Source organism: Pagrus major, chromosome 11 (genome assembly GCF_040436345.1).
Source record: "Pagrus major chromosome 11, Pma_NU_1.0".
NCBI classification, from domain to species: Eukaryota; Metazoa; Chordata; class Actinopteri; order Spariformes; family Sparidae; genus Pagrus; species Pagrus major.
Window position 1 is genome coordinate 36045007 of NC_133225.1, and position 23730 is coordinate 36068736.

General features: G+C 41.0%; 2 protein-coding genes across 7 annotated transcripts in view; both read left to right on the top strand.

The window, feature by feature from the left end:
• Window positions 1–1240: 1240 nt before the first annotated feature.
• Window positions 1241–20454, top strand: rad23ab (RAD23 homolog A, nucleotide excision repair protein b). Of its 3 annotated transcripts, none has more exons than XM_073475987.1 (10): window positions 1241–1440; window positions 2613–2694; window positions 3332–3411; window positions 9781–10214; window positions 10735–10781; window positions 14160–14287; window positions 14375–14492; window positions 15571–15755; window positions 16426–16572; window positions 18227–20454. In XM_073475987.1, the coding sequence occupies exons 1-10, from the start codon at window positions 1372–1374 to the stop codon at window positions 18338–18340; spliced, it is 1404 nt and encodes a 467-aa protein (XP_073332088.1). In that variant the 5' UTR covers window positions 1241–1371; the 3' UTR covers window positions 18341–20454. The 3 variants fall into 3 exon arrangements, with proteins under 3 accessions (XP_073332088.1, XP_073332090.1, XP_073332091.1); XM_073475989.1 differs by having other exon boundaries at window positions 1257–1440; window positions 15574–15755; XM_073475990.1 differs by lacking the exon at window positions 3332–3411 and having other exon boundaries at window positions 1257–1440.
• A 382-nt stretch (window positions 20455–20836) lies between these two features.
• The window catches only part of LOC141004478 (epidermal growth factor receptor substrate 15-like 1), a 95121-nt gene continuing 92227 nt past the window's right edge, over window positions 20837–23730 (top strand). For 2 of the 4 annotated variants that reach the window (XM_073475983.1, XM_073475986.1), the window contains exons 1-3: window positions 20838–20968; window positions 21880–21921; window positions 22022–22111. In XM_073475983.1, coding sequence (XP_073332084.1) covers window positions 20942–20968; window positions 21880–21921; window positions 22022–22111 — 159 coding nt within the window. In that variant the 5' untranslated portion in view covers window positions 20838–20941. Of the gene's footprint in view, window positions 20969–21879; window positions 21922–22021; window positions 22112–23730 lie in introns of all 4 variants that reach the window. The other 2 variants (XM_073475984.1, XM_073475985.1) reach the window with 2 other exon arrangements.

Here is a 23730-nt window from a genome sequence, read left to right on the forward strand (position 1 = left end):
AGGCCTTATATGCTGTGCTGTCCACCAGAGCATTTTATATGCTTGGCTTTGCCACTTAACATATGTCTAGGATAGTGCCATAATCCAAGGTGAGTATAGTTATTTGTGTAATTGTGTCTGTTGCCTAATTATGTGGCTCTGAAGGAGCTTTGAAACATTTTAGAAAAAATTATACTGATGATGTCATAGTGATGCCATCTGATTGAAGGACTCTATTGGTTGAATTATGGATGACATAGAAACCTGTGTATTTTTCTGTTATAAATATGTCACATGATTTGCTCAATAAATTATGTGCATACTTGCTCATATTGTAAAAGCAATAAAACTAAATCATTTAAAAAAAAGAATCTGGTGTTTTTGGACCTATACAAGGGAATAAATATCAGGATATCCCTGACAACTCATACAACTCTGATTCCTAAAACGTTGGATAAACAAAACAGAATGTGATAATGTTGACATACACTCCGTTGAAAACAGTACAATTTATTTAATGTTTGACCTCATCAACTTGATTTTTGTTAATATATGCTTATTCTAAATACGATATCAGCAGCACATTGGGGCAACAAAAGACTGAGAAATGCTGCAAAAACACCTGTTTGGTACATTCCACAGGTAAACAAGTTCCTTGGTCACAGGTGATAGCATCATGATTGACAGGCTCAGAACACAGGGTCTAACTTTTTTTGAAAATTTGTACCTCTGCTGCTTTGATTTTGACATTTTTTTTCTTAAATATCATCTCTTGTGAGTCCTCCAATGTTTTGAAAGTCCAATACTTAATTGCTGGAGTAGCCCTTTAATGGACAAAGACTTGTGATTCCTTCAGATGGTGTCTACTTTGACGCCCTGATCACAGGTTGAATATTTCTACAGTCTGTGGTAGTGACTGTTCCCTCTCAGATTATTGCTTTTATTTTTGTTGGTTTTTGATACATTTCTAAATGCTAGAGGAGCATTTTTGATTTAATACATCTGTTTTTTCTGCTTTTATTGTTTGGCTACGGTTCAAATTTGGGCCTAGTTTGAGAACCACTGGCCTTGACTAAATGTCGCATTTTTAGCTTGTTTTTTTCATGACTGACTCTCAGGTATTATTAATGCATTGTTTGGACAGTCACCAATCATCTTGACATGGTCGGGCTTCTTTCCGACAGCACTTGAAGGCGGCACCATGAAGTGCCCTGCCTCCAGCAGTAGATGGCGCCGCTGCCCAGCCCGCTCCGCAGCACTGAGACAGCTGAGTCACACACACGTTCAGACCCACATAAACAGATACTGTGCGAGAAAGAGCGGCTTCAGTCAGGAAACTACCGTGAAAACAGTGAATCCGGACCCAGGCTCCCTCTGACAGCGCGTTGAAAGATGCTGACGATAACACTGAAGACCCTCCAACAGCAGACGTTTAAAATAGAAATAGAGGCAGAATTGACGGTGAGTGAGGTAAACGGGGCTGAAGTTAACACGGTCAGGCCGGAAGGGCTGGCATACAGACTGTAGCAGCTGGGACTGTTAGCTAATGTTCAGACATGGCTGCTCACAGCGGGAAAGGAGAGGCAATTTATTTGTCTTATTTGAAAAAGTAACGTTACGTCAATGTGACAAATATGCGGCCAGACAAGTTAGCATTTGATCAGGATCCTACAGTGACCGAGTTCATGTGAGGTAACGTGAACGTAGCTACAGTTAGCGCGTGTGAGACCGGAAGTGAGCGACTTTCCCTTCAATGTTAAAGCATCACATCCTGAAGTAAATTATAAGCTTTCTTAATACCACGTGTGAAATGAATGCAAACACCAAAGTTATGTTTGCATTTGCTATAAGCCCAGTAAATATACAAAGTCTGCATTCCGGCGGTTGTTTTGACTTTTCTTCTTGTATTCGTCAGGCCGTTCAAAGGACGTATTGGAGGTTTAATTTGAAAACGGCTGCCGGAAATGGTGTTCATACTTTCTTCAGCTTGAAGTATTTGACTTGTGTCGGCTGAATGACGAAGCAATATTTCAAACCTCCCATCTGTTAATGTAGTAATGGGTGAACTGGATCGAGAAAATAAAAGAGTGTTTGATAGAGAAAAGAACAAAGCGTTTTCTCATCGTACAGTAACATGGAGGAGTTTATACTGAACCACATCCCTTCTCAGTGTCACTGCTCATTTATTGTGTTCCTGACATCAGTCTGCACTATCTGCTCCGATACTAAACTCCTACCTACGTAGTTGTACTGCTACTGAACGTTACTCTCTGCGGTGGCAGTAAAGTTGAATTTCACCTGATAGAACCTCATGTGAAACACAAGCGCACAGCATTAATTAATATATGTTCTGTGTTTTCTGTGATCCATACTCAGTTATACAGGAAACTACAAATAAGTTAAACAAAAGAAAAGTGTAAATGATTACCTTCATTTCCCTGAGTAATTTAGTAAAAATTCCACCCATCACATTATTTGGGGGTCTGCCCAATGTGCCCCACCTGCACTGCTTACCTTTGAGCAGCTGTGAGGTCTTATGCTGAGCCTCTGTAATTCTCACACAGTGAAACATTTGGAGTCGTTTCAGTAACTTCCCAGTGATACAGGTGTTTCATGTGTTGATCTTTGTTCAGGTGAAAGCCCTGAAGGAGAAAATAGAAGAGGACAGAGGAAAAGATGCATTTCCTGCTGCGGGGCAAAAACTCATCTATGCAGGTGAGCCAGATGCTAACTGTGACAGAGTCGCACACTGAAATATCCTGTTCACTCATATCATGGCCCATCTGGACAGGATGGCCCGGAAAACAACCATCCACTCTTGACCCCCATCTCTTCAGTTATTATCTAATCTCAGAACACCTCATGTTTTAAAGTACCAAAGCCACTTTGAGAATACTCACTGAAGCAGCAGGATAATACTCATCTTCTAAATGAAGTTTTCTTAGTGATAGGAGGTTAGTATTATTCCAAGGTCTGGTTTTAGGTGGTGTCACCTCGACACCTACATTTCCATGGACAGGAGTGTGAGTCACGTCTATTGTCAGTGGGGTTAGGGTTAGTGTGACTGTGTTTTACAGAAATACCATTCAAAGCAGCACTTAAGCATAAGCTGTAATCACTGATAAATACAAGTCCTTATATGAAATTTTCAGAGGTCGAACAGAAAAAAGTGTTCAAAATCACAGTAGTAGAAATGACTATGGAGGATAATAACTGTGTTCCTCTGACATGTCTGTACGTTTGATTCTGATCCATATCGTTCCATATGGTGGATTGTCCCAGTGTCCATAGGATGGTCATAAATCTGTCATTAATCTCAGTCTCATTTGTTGTTTCTGCTTGAATGTTGCAGGCAAAATCTTAAATGATGACACCCTGCTGAAGGAGTACAAAATTGACGAGAAAAACTTTGTGGTTGTCATGGTTACCAAGGTTAGTGTCACGTGAGATTGTTATATTTTATACAGACTTGTGTCCTACCCACCATTCTGCTGCTCTGAACTGAAAGGCTGTTTTCATTTACAAGTCATTTCCAGTTGCTTTTACTTTTCTGTTTCTGGTCCCTGTTAAGCTTTCGTTTGTGGTACCCAACACTTCCTCCATTGATGTTTTACATCGAAAACCCTCCAGCCGCTCTCCCGCTAGGCTTTTAACTCAAAACTCTTGTGGAGTTTCTATGACGTTAGCTTAACAACTGCTACAAAAGTGAAAAGTAGAAATAATCAGTGAATGACAACAATCTTTGTTCTCGGAGCAGCATAGTAGTGAATGTTGTCACATAGGGCTACACCACATGGGAAAAACATCACATTGCAATAATAAATAAAGGTACTGCAGTATGATTCATGATTAGTGACAATGATCAGTTTTGCGTCACAATTTTAATTTCCATTTAAAAAAATCAGAAAAATCAAAGTCATTATCAGGGATGTTGATAGCTACGTGTCCTGTGTCTCTGACACATTAACATCTGAAAAGATGCAATGAACTCACTATCCATGTGTCCAGGGGATGCACCATATTTGATCTGTGATGATGATGTATAGATAGATAGATAGTTTATTTCGAACATGTAAAAAACAAAATTATCATGTACAAAGTAAACATAAACTGAAAACTATAAATTCTGTTTACATATCCGAAAAGGAGTGGGAGGAAGTATAAACTTATTTTATTCCACCCCTTTTTAATAAATAATACCACTGAAATACTTTGACTTCTATCAATATAATAATAATAACAATAATAATAACTTCCATTTGTCATTTTTCAATTTCCTTTTTTCTATATCTAACAAAACATAGATCTATTACAAAAATATTTATCCTAATAAAATATAAATTATAATATATTATTCTTTATATTATTATAATATATAACATACACACACATACTGAAGATGACACAGAGTACAATATATACATATATAAACATACATACATACATACACACACATACATATGCCATACACATACTGAAGATAACACAAAGATACATTAATAACAAAATAAATAAACAATATACACCCAGTGATAATCAAACACCCTCCTCATTTCTGTACCTTGTAAAAATCATCTCCTTATATTTTTTTTTAAACTGGTTTATGTTTGGACATTCCCTGAGCGTCCCCTCCAGACTGTTCCATAATTTAACCCCACAAATTGAAATACAAAAAGTTTTTCCTGTTGTGCGTGCCTTCTGTATTTTGAATTGAAATTTTCCCCTTAAATTATAACCCCCTTCCCTTCCAGTGAATAGTTTCTGAATATTTTCTGGTAGCAGATTATTTTTTGCTTTGAATAATATTTGTGCTGTATGAAAATCCACAATATCTTTGAATTTTATGAGTTTTGACTGTAAGAATAGTGAGTTTGTGTGATCCCTGTATCCTGCCCCATGAATGAGCCGTATTACTTTCTTTTGTAAAATTAGAAGTGGATGTATTGTAGTCATGTAGTTATTGCCCCAGACTTCTACACAGTAAATGAGATATGGAAGAACTAATGTACAATATAGAATACTGAGTGATTTATGATCCAGTGCCTGTTTTGCTTTATTTAATACTGCGATGCATCTTAATGTATTGTGAACAACAACTCCGCATTGAAATAAGTATAAAAGGAAACTTGTGATACTTCCTTGATGCGCAGGTTTCAACAATCAAAGCTACAAACTTGGTATTGGTGAATAAATTAACTGGATCACTGTCAAGAATAATCAGCATCTGATGGATTTTGTATTCTCTCATGATGAATATGACAGGTGATGTTTCACTGTTTAGGAGATGCATCATGTTAAAACCATAAAATAAACCACTGTTTAGTTTATTTGAATTGTGTAGCCAAGTGTATCAGGATGATGTGACAGGATTTTAACTGTTGAATCTGAACTATTTGTCTTTCTTCAGTTCAGTGCCACAATAAAATTCTTTATCGGCCTATATCAGTATGTTTTACCTGCAGCCTCAGACTCTTGTTGAATACCTTTCTTCAACATCTGTGATGTGAAAACACCAGATTTCCTCACAGTCAGAGAAAGTAAAGTGTGCGCTCTGCTCATAGTTCAGTTATAAATGCCTGTGCACCATGGAGCGCCTCTCCTGTTGGCAGCAGACACCACTGTCAGCACATTTTGGGGCCCTGGGCCAGATTAGGATTTGGTGCCCCCATAATTGCAGCTTCAGTCATCAGCTAACCACCATCACATGTTGTCAGTTGGATTTTATTTATCTAAAGCAGCAGCTAATATAAAAGTATGTTTATGGTTCTCTTTTTATATAATTCCTCATTGAGATGTTATCCCTGTGCATTTTCATAAGCTTCTATGTTTTATCCTGTCTCTTTACTCTGACTGACAACATTGGTGTCCGGCTGACTGGCTCATCAATTTTCAGGAGGCAACCGTAGATGTGCCAGTGTTTTGTTCTCAGAATTGGGATTTAATTAGTTTTTTTATCGGTTATATTTTCCATTCAACACAGTAGAAATAAACTCAGCTGTCAGCAGGATCTAGTCTAAATAATACCATCTTGATATGGACTATGTCTCCTTCCACTTGTCGTAGTCACATGTGAACTGCGACTCTATAAATGTGTAAGGGGCTCCTGACAAACTGATATTGATGGTGGCTCATGTGTGGAGTTGTTTCAGTGTCGGAACAGCAGAAGTGCTGTATGTGACGTGTGTGGCAGGACTGTGAGGCACTGCAACAATACAAACCTTGTCAGAAGAGGATAAGCTGTTGCTGAGCTGACTCTCTATCTCCCTTCTCACATACACATGACATAGTGTTTCAAACATAGACTTTACCTGTGTGGGCAACCAAGGTATGTGAACGGCTGCCATTTGTTGACCTATACTGTGTTTTAGCATTTATTTTAGTTTAATCTATGTGAGAGAACAACGCCATCTGTGAACATGGAGAGAGATGTCTGGTATCAGCCCTGGTATTACAAACTTACAAGCTTGTAAAGCTGCAGTACCATGTTGGTTTGGATGGTTTCTATGCTATTTCCTTAAAACAAACCTCCTTCACATGCGGCTCACCTCACCCAAATGTTTTGATTTTGTGGACGAGCTTATAAAACATTTCAACAGTGCTTATATAGCAGACACTACATAATCAGAATCAAGGAAATTGTGTTAGAGTCAACACATCTAACTTCTAGGTAGCACCATTTACTTTTACATTTTGACAATCACTTTTTTCAAAAATGAATTCAGATTCAATAAAATAACTGTGCTGGAGGCAAAGTACAGCAGAAGAAACAGACAGAGTGAGAGGTATGAGAACAATCTAGTGCTCAGAACAACCAGGACATACAAAATCTGAAAGAGGAAGTCCACACTCTCCAGCTACAGATGAAAACCTCAAATGAGAGCGAGAAAGAAATACAGTATGAATCAAAGAAGGCTAATAGGGCAATGGTTGTCTTTGAAAAAAATGATCAACGACATAGAAATATTAAATAAGATAGCTCTCTCTTGACTCAAACAGGAGCTGAAGGAATGCCTTGAAAGTGATGAGAAAATGTTGATAGAACTGAGACAGAAACATGAAGACATTAAAGTCAGCATCGAGGCAGTCTTTCACGACAGGCTGGAGCAGCAATGCAAAGCATTCAAAGAGTAAGCACGCAAACATCAGTGCCAGGTCGAATTAAAGGATAAACCATATCATGAGTTGGAGGAGGAGAAAAACAAGGTCATGGGGAACTTAGAAAAAGTCGTTGCAGAAAGAGATAAAGCAAGACAAATGATAAATGTAATGGAGGCACAAGAAAAAGAAACAAAAAGGGGCCACTGCCTTTACCAAACGCACTGACCAGAAAATGTGAAATGAAGATGGAGGCAATGCGTAAAGAGAATACAGAGCTGAGGAATTTTAACAAACATGTTAAGAAAGCGGTGTCTCCATTAAAGGAAACTATTGAAAATACTGCTATCCGCAGAAGGGGGGCATGTAGAAACATTTAGAGAACAACTGGTTTAGCAGAAAATTCTAATTTTAAGGTTTGTGTCATACAGACATGTCTTTTCCTCAAACAAATTGATGAGGTGATCCAATTATCACTGTCCAAAACTGTCATTTCAACCAACTGACAGGTGTAACTGACATAACCAGCTGACTTAGCTATGAGGCGCTGATTGGCTGGTGAAACAGGGGATGTGCCTTACCTTCTAAAACCTGCCGCTGACCGACATGACAAGCTCAGTCGCAGGAGACACTCAGATGGCTTGAGTCGAGTTGAGACGGGCCAGTTCACACTGCTGCAACTTTCTAAAATGGTTACATCTTGTTGTTAATCTTTGATCTCAATTTGACTTTAGAGTATCCCGGAAAGTTTGAAACCAGTAATGCAGAGATCCATGTTTAAAAACTGATGTGGGCCAGGGGCCCCTTTCCTTCTTCCTACCCCTCTACCCCTGATGCCAACTTGCCTAGGGCCTCCCAGTTCATGTCATGTATTTTTTTGAAAAAAATCATGTTGAAACTTCTATTAAATTCATGGGACCTTGTAAAATCCTAATAGCTGTACTCCAAATACTTTTTAAGTCATGAATTTCTAAAGTTTGGCTCTCAGAGCCAAATTTCTGCATTTTAGTGATTCCTGATATGTTTCCTAACCTCAGCAATCGCTTACTTTTCACTGAATTGGGTTGAAATTTGTCCTCAACATCCAAGAGAGCCTGAAGAAACTTGGTAACATTCATTCATTTAAATAGTTGTTGCTAAATTTGTTACAATAATCAAATTAATAACAGGAAGTAATTTTTTTTACCAGAACAAAGAATCTATAATTTTATAGAAAATGTCATCTCCATTAGTTTTTACTTTAATGCAAGTGTTCTGTTCTGTGTAGTATTAATGTAGATCTGTCACATCCAGAAGTTATTTGGTCATATTTGGTGCCACAGATATTAAGTATAGCTTCGGAGCTGAAAAACACACATTATTATTGTAGATTTTCCCAAGAAGGATTTTTTTTATATTCTTGAAATTTTACTTTATGAAAGTGTTGATATTCATTGCATACATATAAAAAAATTCAAAGATGTTATATTACTCCATCATTTATAATTTTTTGAAAAGAAGATCAGAAGTCAGAGGTCAGAAGATCCACACTTTTCACTGGCTGTAATATCACATTCAGTGGTTTTATTTCATCAGTGGGTATTTAGACTGTGTTGACATCAGGGGTTTCTATCTCTCTGATACCTACTGAGCCTATTTTGTATTGGTTTCTGGAAATGTTCAAGTTACAGCTTGTAATTGTTTGCTTGACATCACCTATATTGCAAATAGGAAACACTAACTTGAATGCACCATGATATCCCTCCCCTCTTCTCATTTCTCAGTTTGTACCTCCTCAACTCCTTTCCTCACCTCTTCGCCTTGCATCTTCTTCCACATGAGATGTGAGTGGAGGAGGAGGCCCGAGGAGAGAGGAGTCGAGGCAACAGGCATTTAACAAAATGAGACGTCACGGCTGCATCATCTGTCCATTCTTTTATCATAGTCTGCTGCCATATTTAACATCTCTGTCAGACAAGCAGGACAGTGTTCATGACAACTTTGTACGTTTACTTTAATGCAATTCACAAGGTGGCATAATGTGACATATATAAAGTCAAGGTGAAATGTCATGAAGGCATGTGGTTAGAACAGTGCCTTACGAAGTGCATCACATACAGTGAAGGACAGAAAGTTTGATTGTGCATTTGATCATTAAAAATGAGTTGTACACGTTATGAAAATGGAATGAAGGAACACTAGTAGATTAGATTAGTAGAGCCCTCCTCCACCATGGTTTGTATATTCTGGCTGAGATGAGGAGACAAAAACTAGAGAAATGAGAAGAGCCCCTGTCCCTGTGGTGAGTGTGTGAAACTCCAACACTGATAGCCAACAGAGGAAAGAAGCAGCTCGCCTGTAAATAACACCAAAACACTCTCAGCATAGTTTGTAATGACATGACAGATGCAGGAAAAGGTAAATATTGATCTCCAGTTTATCTGAATCAATATCCATTCATTCAAATGAAGATCCTTTTTTTTATACCTATCCCTACTCAGGGTTGAGGGATGTCACTCATTGTGCATTATGGCCGCAGCAAAAGAGTCGCACTATTATCTTGTGTCGATATCTCCCCTCTCCAGCCCTGGCAGAGTGACTAACCTGTGACCGTGACAGCACTGTACTGATGGAATTAGTGCTGAAGAAACGTACATGTACTGAATTTACATGTAGGGCTGCACAGTGCGGGTAATTCTAACCCATTTCATTAATTTGTCTTTCTAGCCTAAACCAGCCCCTCCTCCACAAGCTGCCCCTCAGCCAACTCCCCAACCAGCTCCAGCTCCAGCTCCACACTCGACCCCAGGCCCAACACAAGTGCCCTCCACACCGACACATACAGTGTCTGAACCCACACCTGCCCCACAGTCAGTGCCTCCCTCTGAGTCCCCGCCCCCAGCCCCAGAAAACAGCCCGTCTGCTTCTGTTGAAGCAACAGCAGTTCTGGACTCAGGCACAGTCCCAGACTCAGCTCCAGCCTCGGCCTCAGCTACCACTCCAGCCTCCCCCCTGGCTCCTGTTCTTGAAGCTGCTCAGACGGCCCCGGCCTCTGCCCATGCAGACTGCCCCACCCCTGCTGCCCAGCCAGAAGAGAAACCAAGGGAAGACCCAGAGAGTCAGCCATCTGCCACTGCACCAGTCCACTCCTCTGCTGCCAGGTTGGACACTTACTGTGTGTCTTTAACAGGACGAGTTAGGAGTTAAATATGCATTTTTCCTGTAAGCATGCTTCTGCAGCTTGATCATGAAACAATGTAACTTAGTTCAATAATGAGACTTTTGCCCTCATAGCAAGAAGGTGGCATGGCTGTAGGGATGGATGTTGGTCTGTTTGCTGGCTGGTCCGACACTTTGGTCCAGACTGAAATGTGTCAACAAGTATTTGAAGACTTACAGGTATATTAATGGTTCATTAAGCTCAGGATAAGTTGTCATAACTTTGCTGATTCCTTTACTTTTCCTTCAGCTCTGTCATCAGTAGTTGTTGTTGTTGGAATTGTCACAGTGAGCATGTTAGCATTCTGATATTAGCATTGGCTCAAAACACCACTGTGTATAGTACAGCCTGGCAGAGCTGGGTACAGTAGACTTGATGTCCTGTTTCTCTGGATGTCTCACTGCAGTTGTTTGGGATTTGGACTGTGCATTGACTCATGTGTTTGTTCTCTTCTCTCAAAGCCTTGTTGATGAACTGGGTCTCCTCGAAGAAGCAGCATCAATACTGGGTAATACATCTGTGACTTTTCTTACCTCTGTCATAAATGGAAAAAATACCAGTGTACTGGGTACACATGCTATTCCCTTGAATCCTCATTACCTAGTTGATTGATTTTGATGCAAACTATGCAACAGGCATACAAGAACAGAATCAGAATCAGAATTCCTTTATTTGTCCCGCAAATGGGGAAATTTCTTTGTCACAGCAGCCAAAGGACAGTAATTACAATAAACAGTAATAAAAAGTAAAAAATAAACAATATAATAAGAAGATAAGAAATAGAATTGACTTGTGTATACACATAATATTCACAATACGAACAGTGTAATTATAAACAGTGTGGTATTTTTATTTACAAATAATAAATATGGGTTTTAAAAATGGTCCAGTTAGTGCAAACCAAAATGTATATGGATATGTGTAGAGTTTTTTATGGCATAGTGCACATGTGAGGTTTACTGGGAGTGCTGGTTGGACAGTCTAACAGCAGCAGGAAGGAAGGACCTGCGATACCTCTCTTTCACACACTTGGGGTGTATCAGTCTATCGCTGAAGGAGCTGCCCAGTGCTGTGAAAGTGACCTGCAGGGGGTGGGACTCCTTCACCAGCAGCGATGACAGCTTGTCCATCATCCTGCTCTCTCCCACCACTTGCACTGGGTCAAGAGGGCATCCCAGGATGGAGCTGGCCTTCTTGATAAGTTTATCAAGTCTTCTCCTGCCTGCTGCCGAGATGCTGCTGCTCCAGCAGACTACTCCATAGAAAATGTCTAATGCCACCACAGAGTCATAGAAAGTTGTCAGGAGTGCCCCCTGCAACACACAAACATTATACACAAGCACTGGAGTCAGCTGTTGTTGCCCATCCAGATAAAGTCCTATTACCTATTTTGATTGGTCACACTTGATTACAGTCTGCTGTCACAGACTCTGCCTCACTGCATCACACTGATCTCTCTCCAACAAATCTGTCTTTTGTGCATCTTATAGTCTCAACACAATGAATTGTCCAAATGGAACTCACTTTCAGACAGTCTCTCCCTGAAGACATTGATGGTATTGCACTCAGTTGAACTTGGGTCCTCGTGGCCTAGACGCTGGACATGCAATTGTCCGATGCAGGGGACCTGATTCCACAGTCAGAGAGGGGTTTCAGAAGCCATTAGACCATTTGGTAGTTAGGAGTATGCTGAAGCCTTAAATGTCTTCAATGGACATGGGAGATGTCCTGCAGTTTGTTTATAAAGTGCACAGTACTACATGTAGCGATGCGTCCTAGTAGGTAACTAGTATGGTGCCTGTGCAGAACGGACTGACTGCTTGGCCTCTGGTGTTGCTGTTTGCAGCGTTCTCAAGAACTGCACATCCAAACTACTTCACATTCCACACTGATAGTGTAGGGTTATCATATCATCAAAACTCAAAGTAGCTGACGCCTTGTTAGGTATAACCAGCACCAGTTATAACCAGCACCAGTTAAGCCTAACCTTTAACCATAAACTGGTCATCGCAATATCCCCAGACTCCCTTAAAAAACTGTTTTTTTCGAAATCATCGGTGCCTTCTTGTAAATTCAGCATTAAATGAAAACATGAAGTTGTTAGTTTCCTTGTAAAAAGCGTCAGTTTGTGGCAGCATGGCTGTACCGGCCTGTCTTCTTCTGTGTCTAAAGTGCTAAAGTCTTACCTGCTGCATTGAAGGCTTGCCTTTACCCCGCCTTTACCCCGCCTTTGTTTGTTCACACTGAGCCATGCAACGGCGGTGTAAAGCTGCTCCAGTGTGTCAATTCATACAGCACGCCGGCGCTGCAGATCCAAGGCGTGACGGTACACATCATGACGTTGACGCGTGTGGGTTTTTTCAACGCGCTTCCACCTGTTAATCTAAACATGTATCCACCGACTGTTTATAAATATATGGATGCTATTATAATGTGTTATGATTGAGATCCTGACCCACCAAAGTTATTTTTTTCTCTCTAAATTACATAATTACATAATCACCATCCGTAAACAGGACGCTGTCTGACTCTCTCACTCATGGGGAGGGATGCTGTTTTCTGGGGGAAAGTTCACTGAAGTCTCGGTCAGGAGGGCTCACCCATCACGTCATGGTGATTTTTTTCAATACAAGTTACCAGAGACAGTAACTACAACAACACAATAGTGGAAGGAGACAAAGACATGGTGAGTTAAAGTTAGTTGCTTTGAATTAGTCACATAATCACCGCCATTCAACAGCGAGAGCCGTCTGGCTCTGCTGCCGGGGACAGATGCTGTTTTTCAGGCAGAAATGTGACCAAGAGTCGGTAGGACATACAGGATGACAGACAGGAGGACAGACAGGCGGACAGACAAGAGGACAGAGGATTTTCCTCGTATAACTGCTGTATTTTTTTCCTCCTATAAGTTGCCAAAGACACTACCAGTTACCACATTACTGTTGTTTGGTCCTGTCAGATTGCTTTACATTTACATTTACATTTAAGGCATTTAGCAGATGCTTTTGTTCAAAGCGACTTACAATAAGTACATTTGTCACAAGAAAGAAACCACAACATATCACCGTCGATAAAGTAGAAAGTGTGGGTTGAAGTGGGACATTTCTCTTTTATTTGATGAGTGAAGGATCTGTTTAGCTGTAAGACTGTGAATACCATCAGACCATCACACCCTTGATCCACCCCTGGTCAGAGCCGGAGTGAAATTGTTCCCGCTCTCCACATCTGTAACTTTCACACAGACGGCGGGGCAGAGTATCGACGCATGACTCCTGCATTGAATGGGCAGTGTGCATGGCACTACTGTTTCAACTGATTTCACCATTTAAACTCAATTTATGAAAGAAGAAACATTTTATTGACACTAAACATGTCAAATTTTACAAATACACTAAACAGTAACCAATATAGGCTACTTCTTTGTCCCCAAGGAGAAAGTCCCCAGACTCCCTTAACAAATGTCTCAATTTAGTGAGTTGTTGAGTTAGGAGAAACTTTATAAACTTTGTTAAACACTGTCTCTGACTAATTCTTCATTATTTGGGCCTTCTTGTAAATTCAGCAAATGTTCTACATGAACTTCTTTCTGTCTTTGTGTAGAAACATCGTGTCTGTCTGTCCCAGTGGTGGACGGGTTTTTTACACACAGAGCAGGAAGTGACATCTGATCACAGATGGTCACTGGAAATGCATGTGGAGATGCATTAGAATGTCAGGTGTGAACTGACGGGCTTCGAGCTGTCAACTTGTGATCGGATCACTCAGGACGGATATTTATATCTTGTCTGAACAGGGCCTCTGTGACATGTCTAAGACATGTAGTGAAGATGCTATAAACATGCATAAACAACCTCCTCATGTTCTCCCTCTCCTGTTGTCTCCACAGTGACAGGTCCAGCCTATGAGAACCTGGTGTCAGAGATTATGTCAATGGGTTATGAGCGGGAGCAGGTCGTTGCTGCACTCAGAGCTAGTTATAACAACCCAGACCGAGCAGTGGAGTATCTACTCATGGTGAGGATCTAACAAGCCTCTGTGCCATATGTCAGCCCTGCCTGCCACTGTATTCTACATGGTGTACTAACTGTTTCTGTACTGCAGGGTATTCCTGCAGAGGCCAGTGATCTTCCACCTCAGGAGCCTGGTAGACACAGCGCTCCATCCAACCCCCCCACCCAGACTGCACAACAACCACGGCAGCCCCCCACAGCCTCAAACAGTAAGAGCACACATTTATTACATATATTTGTGCTATTATGTGTGGTTTTCACTCACTGGACTTCGGCTCATTTTCAGGTTTTATTGTTCATTTCCACCACTGGAATCATTTTTAGGAACTGTTTCCACCACAGGAACTAATGGGGCTTTTCCATCGTCACTTTTGGTCGCGCTGAGTCAAACCGCGCCGCGCTGATTTGCGTTACCATTGCTAGTTTAAGCAACTTGTGCCGAACCACGCTGGAGATCTACCCCCGCTGGATATTCCTGCCCCGCCTCCATGGGAGCTGCAGTGACGTCTAGCGACAGTGGCCACCATATGTCGGACCCCCGTCTCCCCCTCAGACAAGAGTGTGTTGCAATTGCTCATGTCTGTGCAGGAGACCAGAGAGAAAGACGCTCTTAAAAGTGTCTGTGTGTTCAGCTCTGTCATCTTGTAGCTTCTCACTGAAACTCTGTGGTTTGAAGTTCAGTTTCTCTCCTGCGTCCCTGGTCGTACTCTCAGCTATCTTCTGTGTTTTGCTCCACCGTGTTAAGTCACGTGTTAAGTTACTGCTGGTGAAAACCTAACATATCCTGTAATGCTGCTTCATAATAAAAGCTTTTAAATGACTAAATAAAGGGTGACTTTTATTTTGAAGTATCTATAGGAAATGAAACCTGTTTAGAACCAATTTAGCATAGCTTTGTTAGCAGCTATTCTTCAATAATACTGCAGGGAGGAAGACTTTTTACAGCCGCTCCAGTGACCACAACACTAGACAAGTGTGTCATTACTTAAGACACACCTTCAAGCAGGTAGCCCTGTTGTCATGGAAATGAAAATACCTGTCACGGCGTGACATGCTGCATGACAAAAACTGAATGTGTTGGACACTTCCCCGTTGTAGGTGAACAGGACAGATACATGGCAATAGTGGATTTTTATGTGGTTTTAGCAGATGTTTCAGGTGAGGTTAAATGTACTGAACTATCTGCAAACAGACCTCCCATTCTGTCTATAAACCATCTCCCTAAAAATGTACTCGAACACACTGAACAACAGCAACAGTAAGCAGCCTATCCTGTCCCCTCCCCAGCAGGACCAGTGTCTGGCAGCCAGCCTCCCTCTGCTGGTGGAGGCTCTGTCTCTACAGGGAACCCTCTGGAGTTCCTGAGGAACCAGCCTCAGTTCCAGCAGATGAGGCAGATCATCCAGCAGAACCCATCCCTCCTCCCAGCTCTGCTGCAGCAGCTGGGCAGAGACAACCCACAGCTGCTGCAGGTACCACACCAGCGTGCTCATCACACTGCCATGGGTTTCTGTTCTTCTGTTAGGAAGATTATTCAAAAGACTGTTAACAATGCCGAAAGGGAACAAAGTCTGAGCCCTGGATAAAGAAACATTTTTAAAGAGACTGTCTCAACACTTTAAGATTGAAAGCGCTTTTTGGATCACTTTTGCTTATTTTCCTATGAACTGCAGCACAATCATGAATGAGAAATCAATATAGCATATACAACCCATGTGCCACCACACAAAACTACTTAACAGAAAATTTGATACAAATGTACAAGAAGAGTATCTCATCCCCCTTAGACATGTAATCCCACCCTGTAGAAGTGGAAGACATTTGAATCCACTGAAAAATGCTGTTATGAAAGCATCAGCACTACACCAGCGTGATATTCTACATAATATGGCAATTTAATACAAATACATAACCACTAAATATACATTTCAAACATATTTGAGACTGTGAATGATGTAGTAGTGCTACAAGTCTGACCAAATACATGTGACACAGTCATGTTCACCATGTCTACTGTATACTGTCTGAATGGATAGTTGAATTGTAATCGTAATCACTTGCTACTTGTCATTTTGCTGGGGAATGGGAACCAGTATGTTACATGTATGGAAGTATTCATATTGTTGTTTGTATTACTTAAAGCAAATCACACAGCACCAGGAGCGCTTTGTGCAGATGCTGAATGAGCCACGAGGTGGAGACACTGGAGGGGAAGGGGCCGAGGCCCAGGGGTCCCCACACACCAACTACATCCAGGTCACCCCACAGGAGAAGGAGGCTATTGAGAGGGTCAGTTACCACTATCTGTATTAAGTCTCATTCAGTGTCTTGATGTCTGGGTAATTGCACAACTTGCACTATGATCAAAAGATGGTAAAAATGGACTTACATGCTGTTAACTTAATAATCAATAATCAGTATAGAAACCTATAGTAGAAGATTTATTGTTCTTTTCACAAAACCATCTGAGCACAAAGATGTTGCTCTCTGCCCATCCAAATCATGCCTTAAGTCTTCTTATTTATCCATAATGAGACAATCTTATACATGGAGGCAGGATGGGCTGTACTCGGCACTGAGGCATTAAAAAAACCATCAATTGGAAAAATAAAAAGTGTGACGCAGACTCGCAGCTGGGGGGAGAGAGGGAGCGCTCATGTGGACAAACGAGAGAGCAGCGTGACAATATGATAAACATGATCCACATGTCATTTCCACATGATATAAAACAGTTTTTAATCATGAAGACTAATGTTACTCTAGAGTTCTCTGCCTTATCAGTGATGTGTGTGAACTATACTGCTGACTGGATCTCTGTTAACAGTGACAAACGAGCAGATCCGTGTTATATACACTCTTCTCCTCTATCAAATGTATCCTCACTCATATCTGTCATTAACGTGTCTGGTGATCTGATCACAGTGTTCAGCTCTCAGTCCGTCAGTTCACAGCTGACATCAACCTGTGTCTGAGTGACCACCTGTCATCAGATGTCACTTCCTGCTCTATATGAAATAAACCCGTCCATCACTGGGACAGACAGACACGATGTTTCTACACAAAGACAGAAAGAAGTTCATGTAGAACATTTGCTGAATTTACAAGAAGGCTCAAATAATGAAGAATTTGTCAGAGACAGCGTTTCACAAAGTTTATAAAGTGTCTCCTAACTCAACAACTCACTAAATTGAGACATATTTTAAGGGAGTCTGGGGACTTTCTCCACAGGGACAAAGAAGTAGCCTATATTGGTTACTGTTTAGTGTATTTGTAAAATGTGACATGTTTAGTGTCAATAAAATGTTTCTTCTTTCATAAATTGAGTGTAAATGGTGAAATCAGTTGAAACAGTGTGTTCAAACAGCTGCTAAATGTTGGCAGGTAAGATGCACTTGATGAACTGGTCGTGGGATACGTCTCACATCTCCCCTGCTCTCTGTCCCTCCTCATCTCCTTGTTGTAGGTGACTGTTAGGCTGCTGTGGCTGCTTTGAACCTTACATGTGTTGGTTTTGGAGTTTGATGTCTGCTAAAGTGTACAATATTCTCAAATCATTGTAATTGGTTACAATAACCACACTAATATGGCACACTATTAACTATGACCCCTCAGCACCCTCTACTGTGACTGACTTCATCATCCCTGATCTCATAATAATGCAAACCCTCAAACATGAAAGGACAGATTTACAGGGCTAGAAGCAGTAACATTCTTGGTAACTCAGTTTGTTCCTGAAGTTGAGTATTTGTATATCTGTATTTCATAACCCTAAAGTGTGGAATCTATGTACAGACGTTGATGTAGCACTCAAGCTAGCGCCTTTGGATTGGGTTAACCTTTAAAAATGTGCTGTATTTCTTTATCCCTCCCTTTATCCCATTACCTGTCTCGCACACAGCTGTCCTGGTGTGTGTATAACGTAAACTTGTGTGTTGTGTTCCAGTTAAAAGCGCTGGGCTTCCCTGAAGGCTTAGTCATCCAGGCTTACTTCGCCTGTGAGAAGAACGAGAATCTGGCTGCTAACTTCTTGCTACAGCAAACGTGGGACGATGAGTAGCCAAACATGAGCTGAGACATCACCGTTCAGCAGGGCCGCAGAGTGGATGACAGTGCTCTCCACGGTCCACCAGGGACGAAGAAGGACAGAAGAGGAAGTGGACATTTGTTTTCATGCCATGTGACTGTGGTTGGACAATGGTGATGATGATGAAGACATGCTGTTCACAGTTAGCTGTGCTGCCTACTTTACATTCTGCTGTGATGATCATCATAGGAGCTCACACTGAGCCGTGCCTCACTGCTGCTACATCATTACTGCTGCCGCTTGTGCCGAGTGATGTGCCGAGAGAAGTCATGGCAGAAAATATACTGACAGTCTGCATCACCTTCAGGCCCACAGAGGCTGCCTGTCCAACATATGTTCAACTTCTGTTCGTGTACAGTATAGATTCACCTCAGAGTGTATCTGTAGTGAATATATACAGAACAAAAACACATTTTCAATATGTTGGGTTTACACGGAAATGTGATGCAAACTGTTGACTTCACTGTTTGAGAGCTAGCATTGCTTTATATTAAAGTTCAGGTCTGATCATTTCATTTATTCTGCTTCTTTTAACATGGGAAAAACATCTCAAGCACTCTGCATATTTCTGACCCCATGAGTTCAGATAGCTCAAATGGATTCATCCAGTGCTGTTTAGACCTTTCATTGATGGTTCTGTCCATGGAAAATTAAATGTGCAAGGTGACTGAAATAGCTACAGAAGTATTTGAAACTTAGTCTGCCAGAAAAAGGAAAATGAGATAATGTTAGGAATGACAAAGATGTAAAATACTCAAAGTTAAAATGTGGGGAGAATAACTTAAAATTATGTCCATTTAAGACTAAATTTGAATTGTGAGACAGTAAGTGAATGTCAAGATTTTCAAAATTTTAATTTTGCTCATTATCTCAAAATGTTATTTCAGTATCTCATTATTTGATGTATTTGTACTTGTTATTTAACCATTTTGAGTTAATGATATTGTTTTGACTTGCCATCAGTATTTACATTTTTATTAATCCCTTTTTTTCCTCCTTTGTTTTTCTTTGCAGAAATGGGCTTCCAAAACCTGTAGACATATTAGTAAAACATATCTGCTTAAGTGGGTGGATAACTCCGCTACCAGAAGTCACAATGTGTTGCACTTCGTTTGGGTCATACAGTGAATTAGTTGTGCATTCACAGTATATTATCATTGCTTGTTATCACGTGTTGTGATATTGTATTTTGTGGGAGAAGAGGGGACACCTTCTTTCACTGTAGACAGGCTGTTTTCTTTTTCAGCAGATGGATGAATATGAAGGTTGATGATGAGGTGCAACATGGCATGCTGTGTGAACTCAATATTTGACTTTGTATTTTAAAGAAAAGTTGTGGGTCCTCACTGATCCAACATAGTCCACTTCCTACTTTCAGACAATCTGTTTCTGTTCAGTTTGTCTCATGTCACATATTCTATGCATCTAAAAGCTCCTTCATGCCTTATTGGTTGTTAAGACTTGAACATGTTTCCTTTTACAAATGGTGTTATAGTAAAATATAGTGTCTCACATCTTTCACAAACGATTGTTCTCAGATCGGTGATCATGAGTTTTAATTATTGATCAGTTATTGATTGAAAAGTTTATATATATATATATATACATATACATACATACATACATACATAAACATACAGATATATGTATATATGCATATATACATACACATACACACACTTTTTTGAGCTTTTGGCATGTGCTTTGCTGTTCCTGTTTTCTTTGGTGTGTTTGAACTGGAAATGACTGGCAGTGTTTTGTATTATATTGTATATGGGATATACAAACTTTTGGGGAAAAAGCACTTTACTATGACAAATGCTGCTGTTGGGCTGTGAAGGGTTGTTGGTTGCATGAAATTGTTCCAGAGTTATTTATAGCAGGGCAGTGGGTTAGGAATGATGGAAGCACCAGTGTGGTGGTGCTCTGATCTCACTCGGTCTGTTTTACCCAATTTGTCATTTTTTTTGTTTTCTTATGGGTTTATAAAAATACTTACCACCTTAAAGACACCAGTTGAGAGTTTGCTGAATAGTTGTGAAAAACCTGTTTCAACATTGTCCAAAATAAATGGCTTTTACAAAGTGGGACTGACTGTTTCATCATGAATGCAGAGGTGTAACCCCCACGTTTCACTGACAGGTACACTATCAGCTGAGTTTAGACCTATGATACAGACAGGCAGTGAAGGAGTGCAGCAGTGTGTAAGCAGCAAGCCTCTGAGCATCACACAGCTTCATACCAGTCATGTAGGTGCAAAGTACGTACAGGCTTTACTCTGCTCCTCTTCATGGAGGGCAGCCAGGCTTTACTCTGCTCCTCATACTAGCCACAGAAGACAAGCATGTACTTTACATACTAAAAAGCTGGCCCAAACTTTAAAACAAGGGTGCAAAATCTTGTTTGAAGAAATTCATTACTTTGCAGATAATATAGTCAACAAAACAATGAGCACAACTTAACTGGAGTTTGTGTTGGCGGGGTGTGAGGCACCGGTTTGTCCGCTAAGGGGAGTGTTGGCGGCCAGCCGGCCGGGTGAGTGAGGGTGGGTGCGTTCCCGCAGCAACAGGGAAGATGGCAGCTCTCACATCTCTGACCCAGGTAAAGATGCAGTTATTTACTTCTCTACTTAAGCCAATGATAGTTACTGACAAACAGTTTGTCTCAGTCATCACAATGTATTTTAATTTGACTTGAAACTGTTTATGAGCTCGCTTTGATAAGCAGCTAGAAATAAGGCAGTGGGCTAGTCGAATAAGGCCTATTGCAGTACCGTTAGGTAGCGGGCTTGTTAGCCTCAGCTGGCTTTAGCTAGCCGTGTAGCTATTTACCTACGATATAACATGCTGTTGACTCAATTACACATTTGAGATAACACGTTGGTTTCTGTACACATTGTGAGGGAGGGACAAGCTGGCCTGGCACGTATATGTATCACAGCATCAGAAACTGTGATAATGGTCAGTCCTTAAGCTAGCAAATCTGAGCTAGCCTAGCCTGGATGCCAAGTAGCATTAGTGTGAGGATGGGGCTAACATGGCAGAAGGCAGGCTACCCAGTAGTCTAACCTCAGCTAACCAGGGCTAAGCTTTGATTAATGATGCTGATGTGAGCTGGCTAACAAGCTAGCCTTCATGTTCACTGGTGCCAAGTTAGTGTGAAGGCTGATGCACAGCCACGGTAGCTGCGCCTGCGCAACAGTCATATAATGTGGCAATGCAGCTGCTTTATGATACCTTTTGTTATTGATCGAGAAGAGCAGGGCTCGGGTGCTCTCTCATCAAAACCTTATAATCACTATTGTAGTCTGAGCTGGATGACTCAGTCAGTACTGTTCACACAGAGCTAATTTCAGCTGGTTGAATTTATGGAGGCAAGTTATGCTAAGTCAGAGGTGAAAATCAGACTGGACAGCTTCTATGTTGTCAGTGCTTGTAGCTGATTGATGCTCACTTCAGAGAGGAGTGCATGGGTTTTTCCACTGGTGCAATAATGTTCTCTCTCTGCTGCAGTTGTCAAGTGGGAACCCTGTATATGAGAACTTGTACAGACAGGTAAGATGATGAGATGATATTACTTATATACTTTGCAAAGACGTGTGAGAGTTTATTATGAAGGATGTTAATAGGTAAATATGTGTGTGTTTGCTCGCAGGTGGATCCTGGGAATACAGGGAGAGTCGGACCAACAGAAGCTGCTTTGTTTTTAAAAAAGTCTGGACTCCCTGACATCACACTGGGAAAGGTTGGTAGAGTGTAGTGGCTGATGGTGTCAGTGCTACTTCACACAGAGCTGGAGAGGTGTGCTTGTGTGTGTGACTGCTGCTTGTGGATCTGACTTGTCTTATTTGTCAATCTGTACATTGTGTGCTGTCTGCTGTCAGCATTGTTAAAACTGCTCTAGAGAGTAACCTGTGCAGTGCTCAGGACAGTAAAAAGTGACGATACCAGTTAGAGCCGCTTATCTGCTCACTATTAATAAACTAATACCAAAAGTACTGTGTGCCTATTTCACAGAATTCAACCTTGATGTGTTTGCAGACCTCATGCATAGGACCAGCAAGCAGGATTTTAAAGCTGTATCAGTTTTTTTTTTATAAGAACAGTATAAAGTGACTTCGTGTTAACTGAAAGGTGTTGCTTTCACAAACCCACAGAGAATTATCACCAACTCTGCAGTCTTGTTACCTATGGCTCATGTAAGAAATCATTTCTATACGTAGATGCAGCAACACCACAGACATTTAATGTCTGTCGTGTTACTGCTACGTGCTGTCTCAACATCACACTAATGGCTGCATCTACCACGTAGAGCAGCTACGTTGTAATTCACCTCACACACACAGATGCACACAAACCCTCACCTAACACGAGCAAGGACAAACTCTGTATCACACACAGGTGGCACAAAGCTTTATAGCACGGGTGCTACTGTGGTAAAGTCAGACAGTGACATACAGGCCTGTGTCACACTGTACAGCCCTGAGCAGACTCATCAATAGACTGATTAAAATAGAGTAGCAGTGCTGTGAGTGGGGCTGGATTTGCATGGAGTGTGAGAGAAGACAGCATGGCTTTACAGAAGGAATGGGTCATGAAATGCAACATCAAGCTACATGGATGGAAACATCATGTGTCATCAAATATCCTGTTTGGAAATGCATTGATATATGTTAAAAAATGGCGATACGGCCCAGCCCTGTGTTAGTGGAAGTGCCCTTTATTTCAGACATGTTGAGCCGCTAGCAGCAGACGGAGATGAGGAGTGGGCTAAAGAGGGCTGGTGAAATTCTCCTCATTTTCAGACTTGTAGTCTTCAGCCCCAACACTGACTCAGTGACATCACCTAAGGGCAATTATGCTGCCATAGTAACAGTGGCACATGCAGATGTGGAGGCCAGTAACTCCCTAACTTTTAATTTGTTAGTTTTTGGCCTTTATCACTGAAGCACGTATAGCTTATTACAGAAATACACTTGTTAATGTAGGGAAGGGAAAGGCAGGGGGATGATCTCTGCCCACAGCATCTTCCTATAATCCAATCCGTTCACTGGACTGGGTTTTCTTCTAACTGGTGTCTTGGTGATGTGTGTGTATGTATGTTTGTCTGCATATACTTTTTGATTGCTTCGCTTGAAATGTAGGAGTTCTTTGAATTAAATTTAACAGAATTTTGATGAGATTTTTTTCTGACCATGTACAATGAGTAATGTTATTTTTGCAATTTAAGGGTAGATAGTTAAAGTTGTCTGTGTGTGAGATGAAGCCGGGTTCTTTGGATGTAATTACTTGTGTAATCCAAAGCTGGACCATGCTTTTATTTCTATATCAAGTGTATGTTTCAGGCTAGCTAAGCCAACTGGA

What these genes read in the sequence shown, in the direction of transcription:
- rad23ab (XM_073475987.1), top strand. Translation starts at nt 1,372, where the DNA reads ATGCTGACGATAACACTGAAGACCCTCCAACAGCAGACGTTTAAAATA. An exon ending in TGGTTGTCATGGTTACCAAG is followed by an intron (nt 3,412 to 9,780) that starts GTTAGTGTCACG and finishes TTGTCTTTCTAG; the next exon opens with CCTAAACCAGCCCCTCCTCC. An exon ending in GTCCACTCCTCTGCTGCCAG is followed by an intron (nt 10,215 to 10,734) that starts GTTGGACACTTA and finishes CTTCTCTCAAAG; the next exon opens with CCTTGTTGATGAACTGGGTC.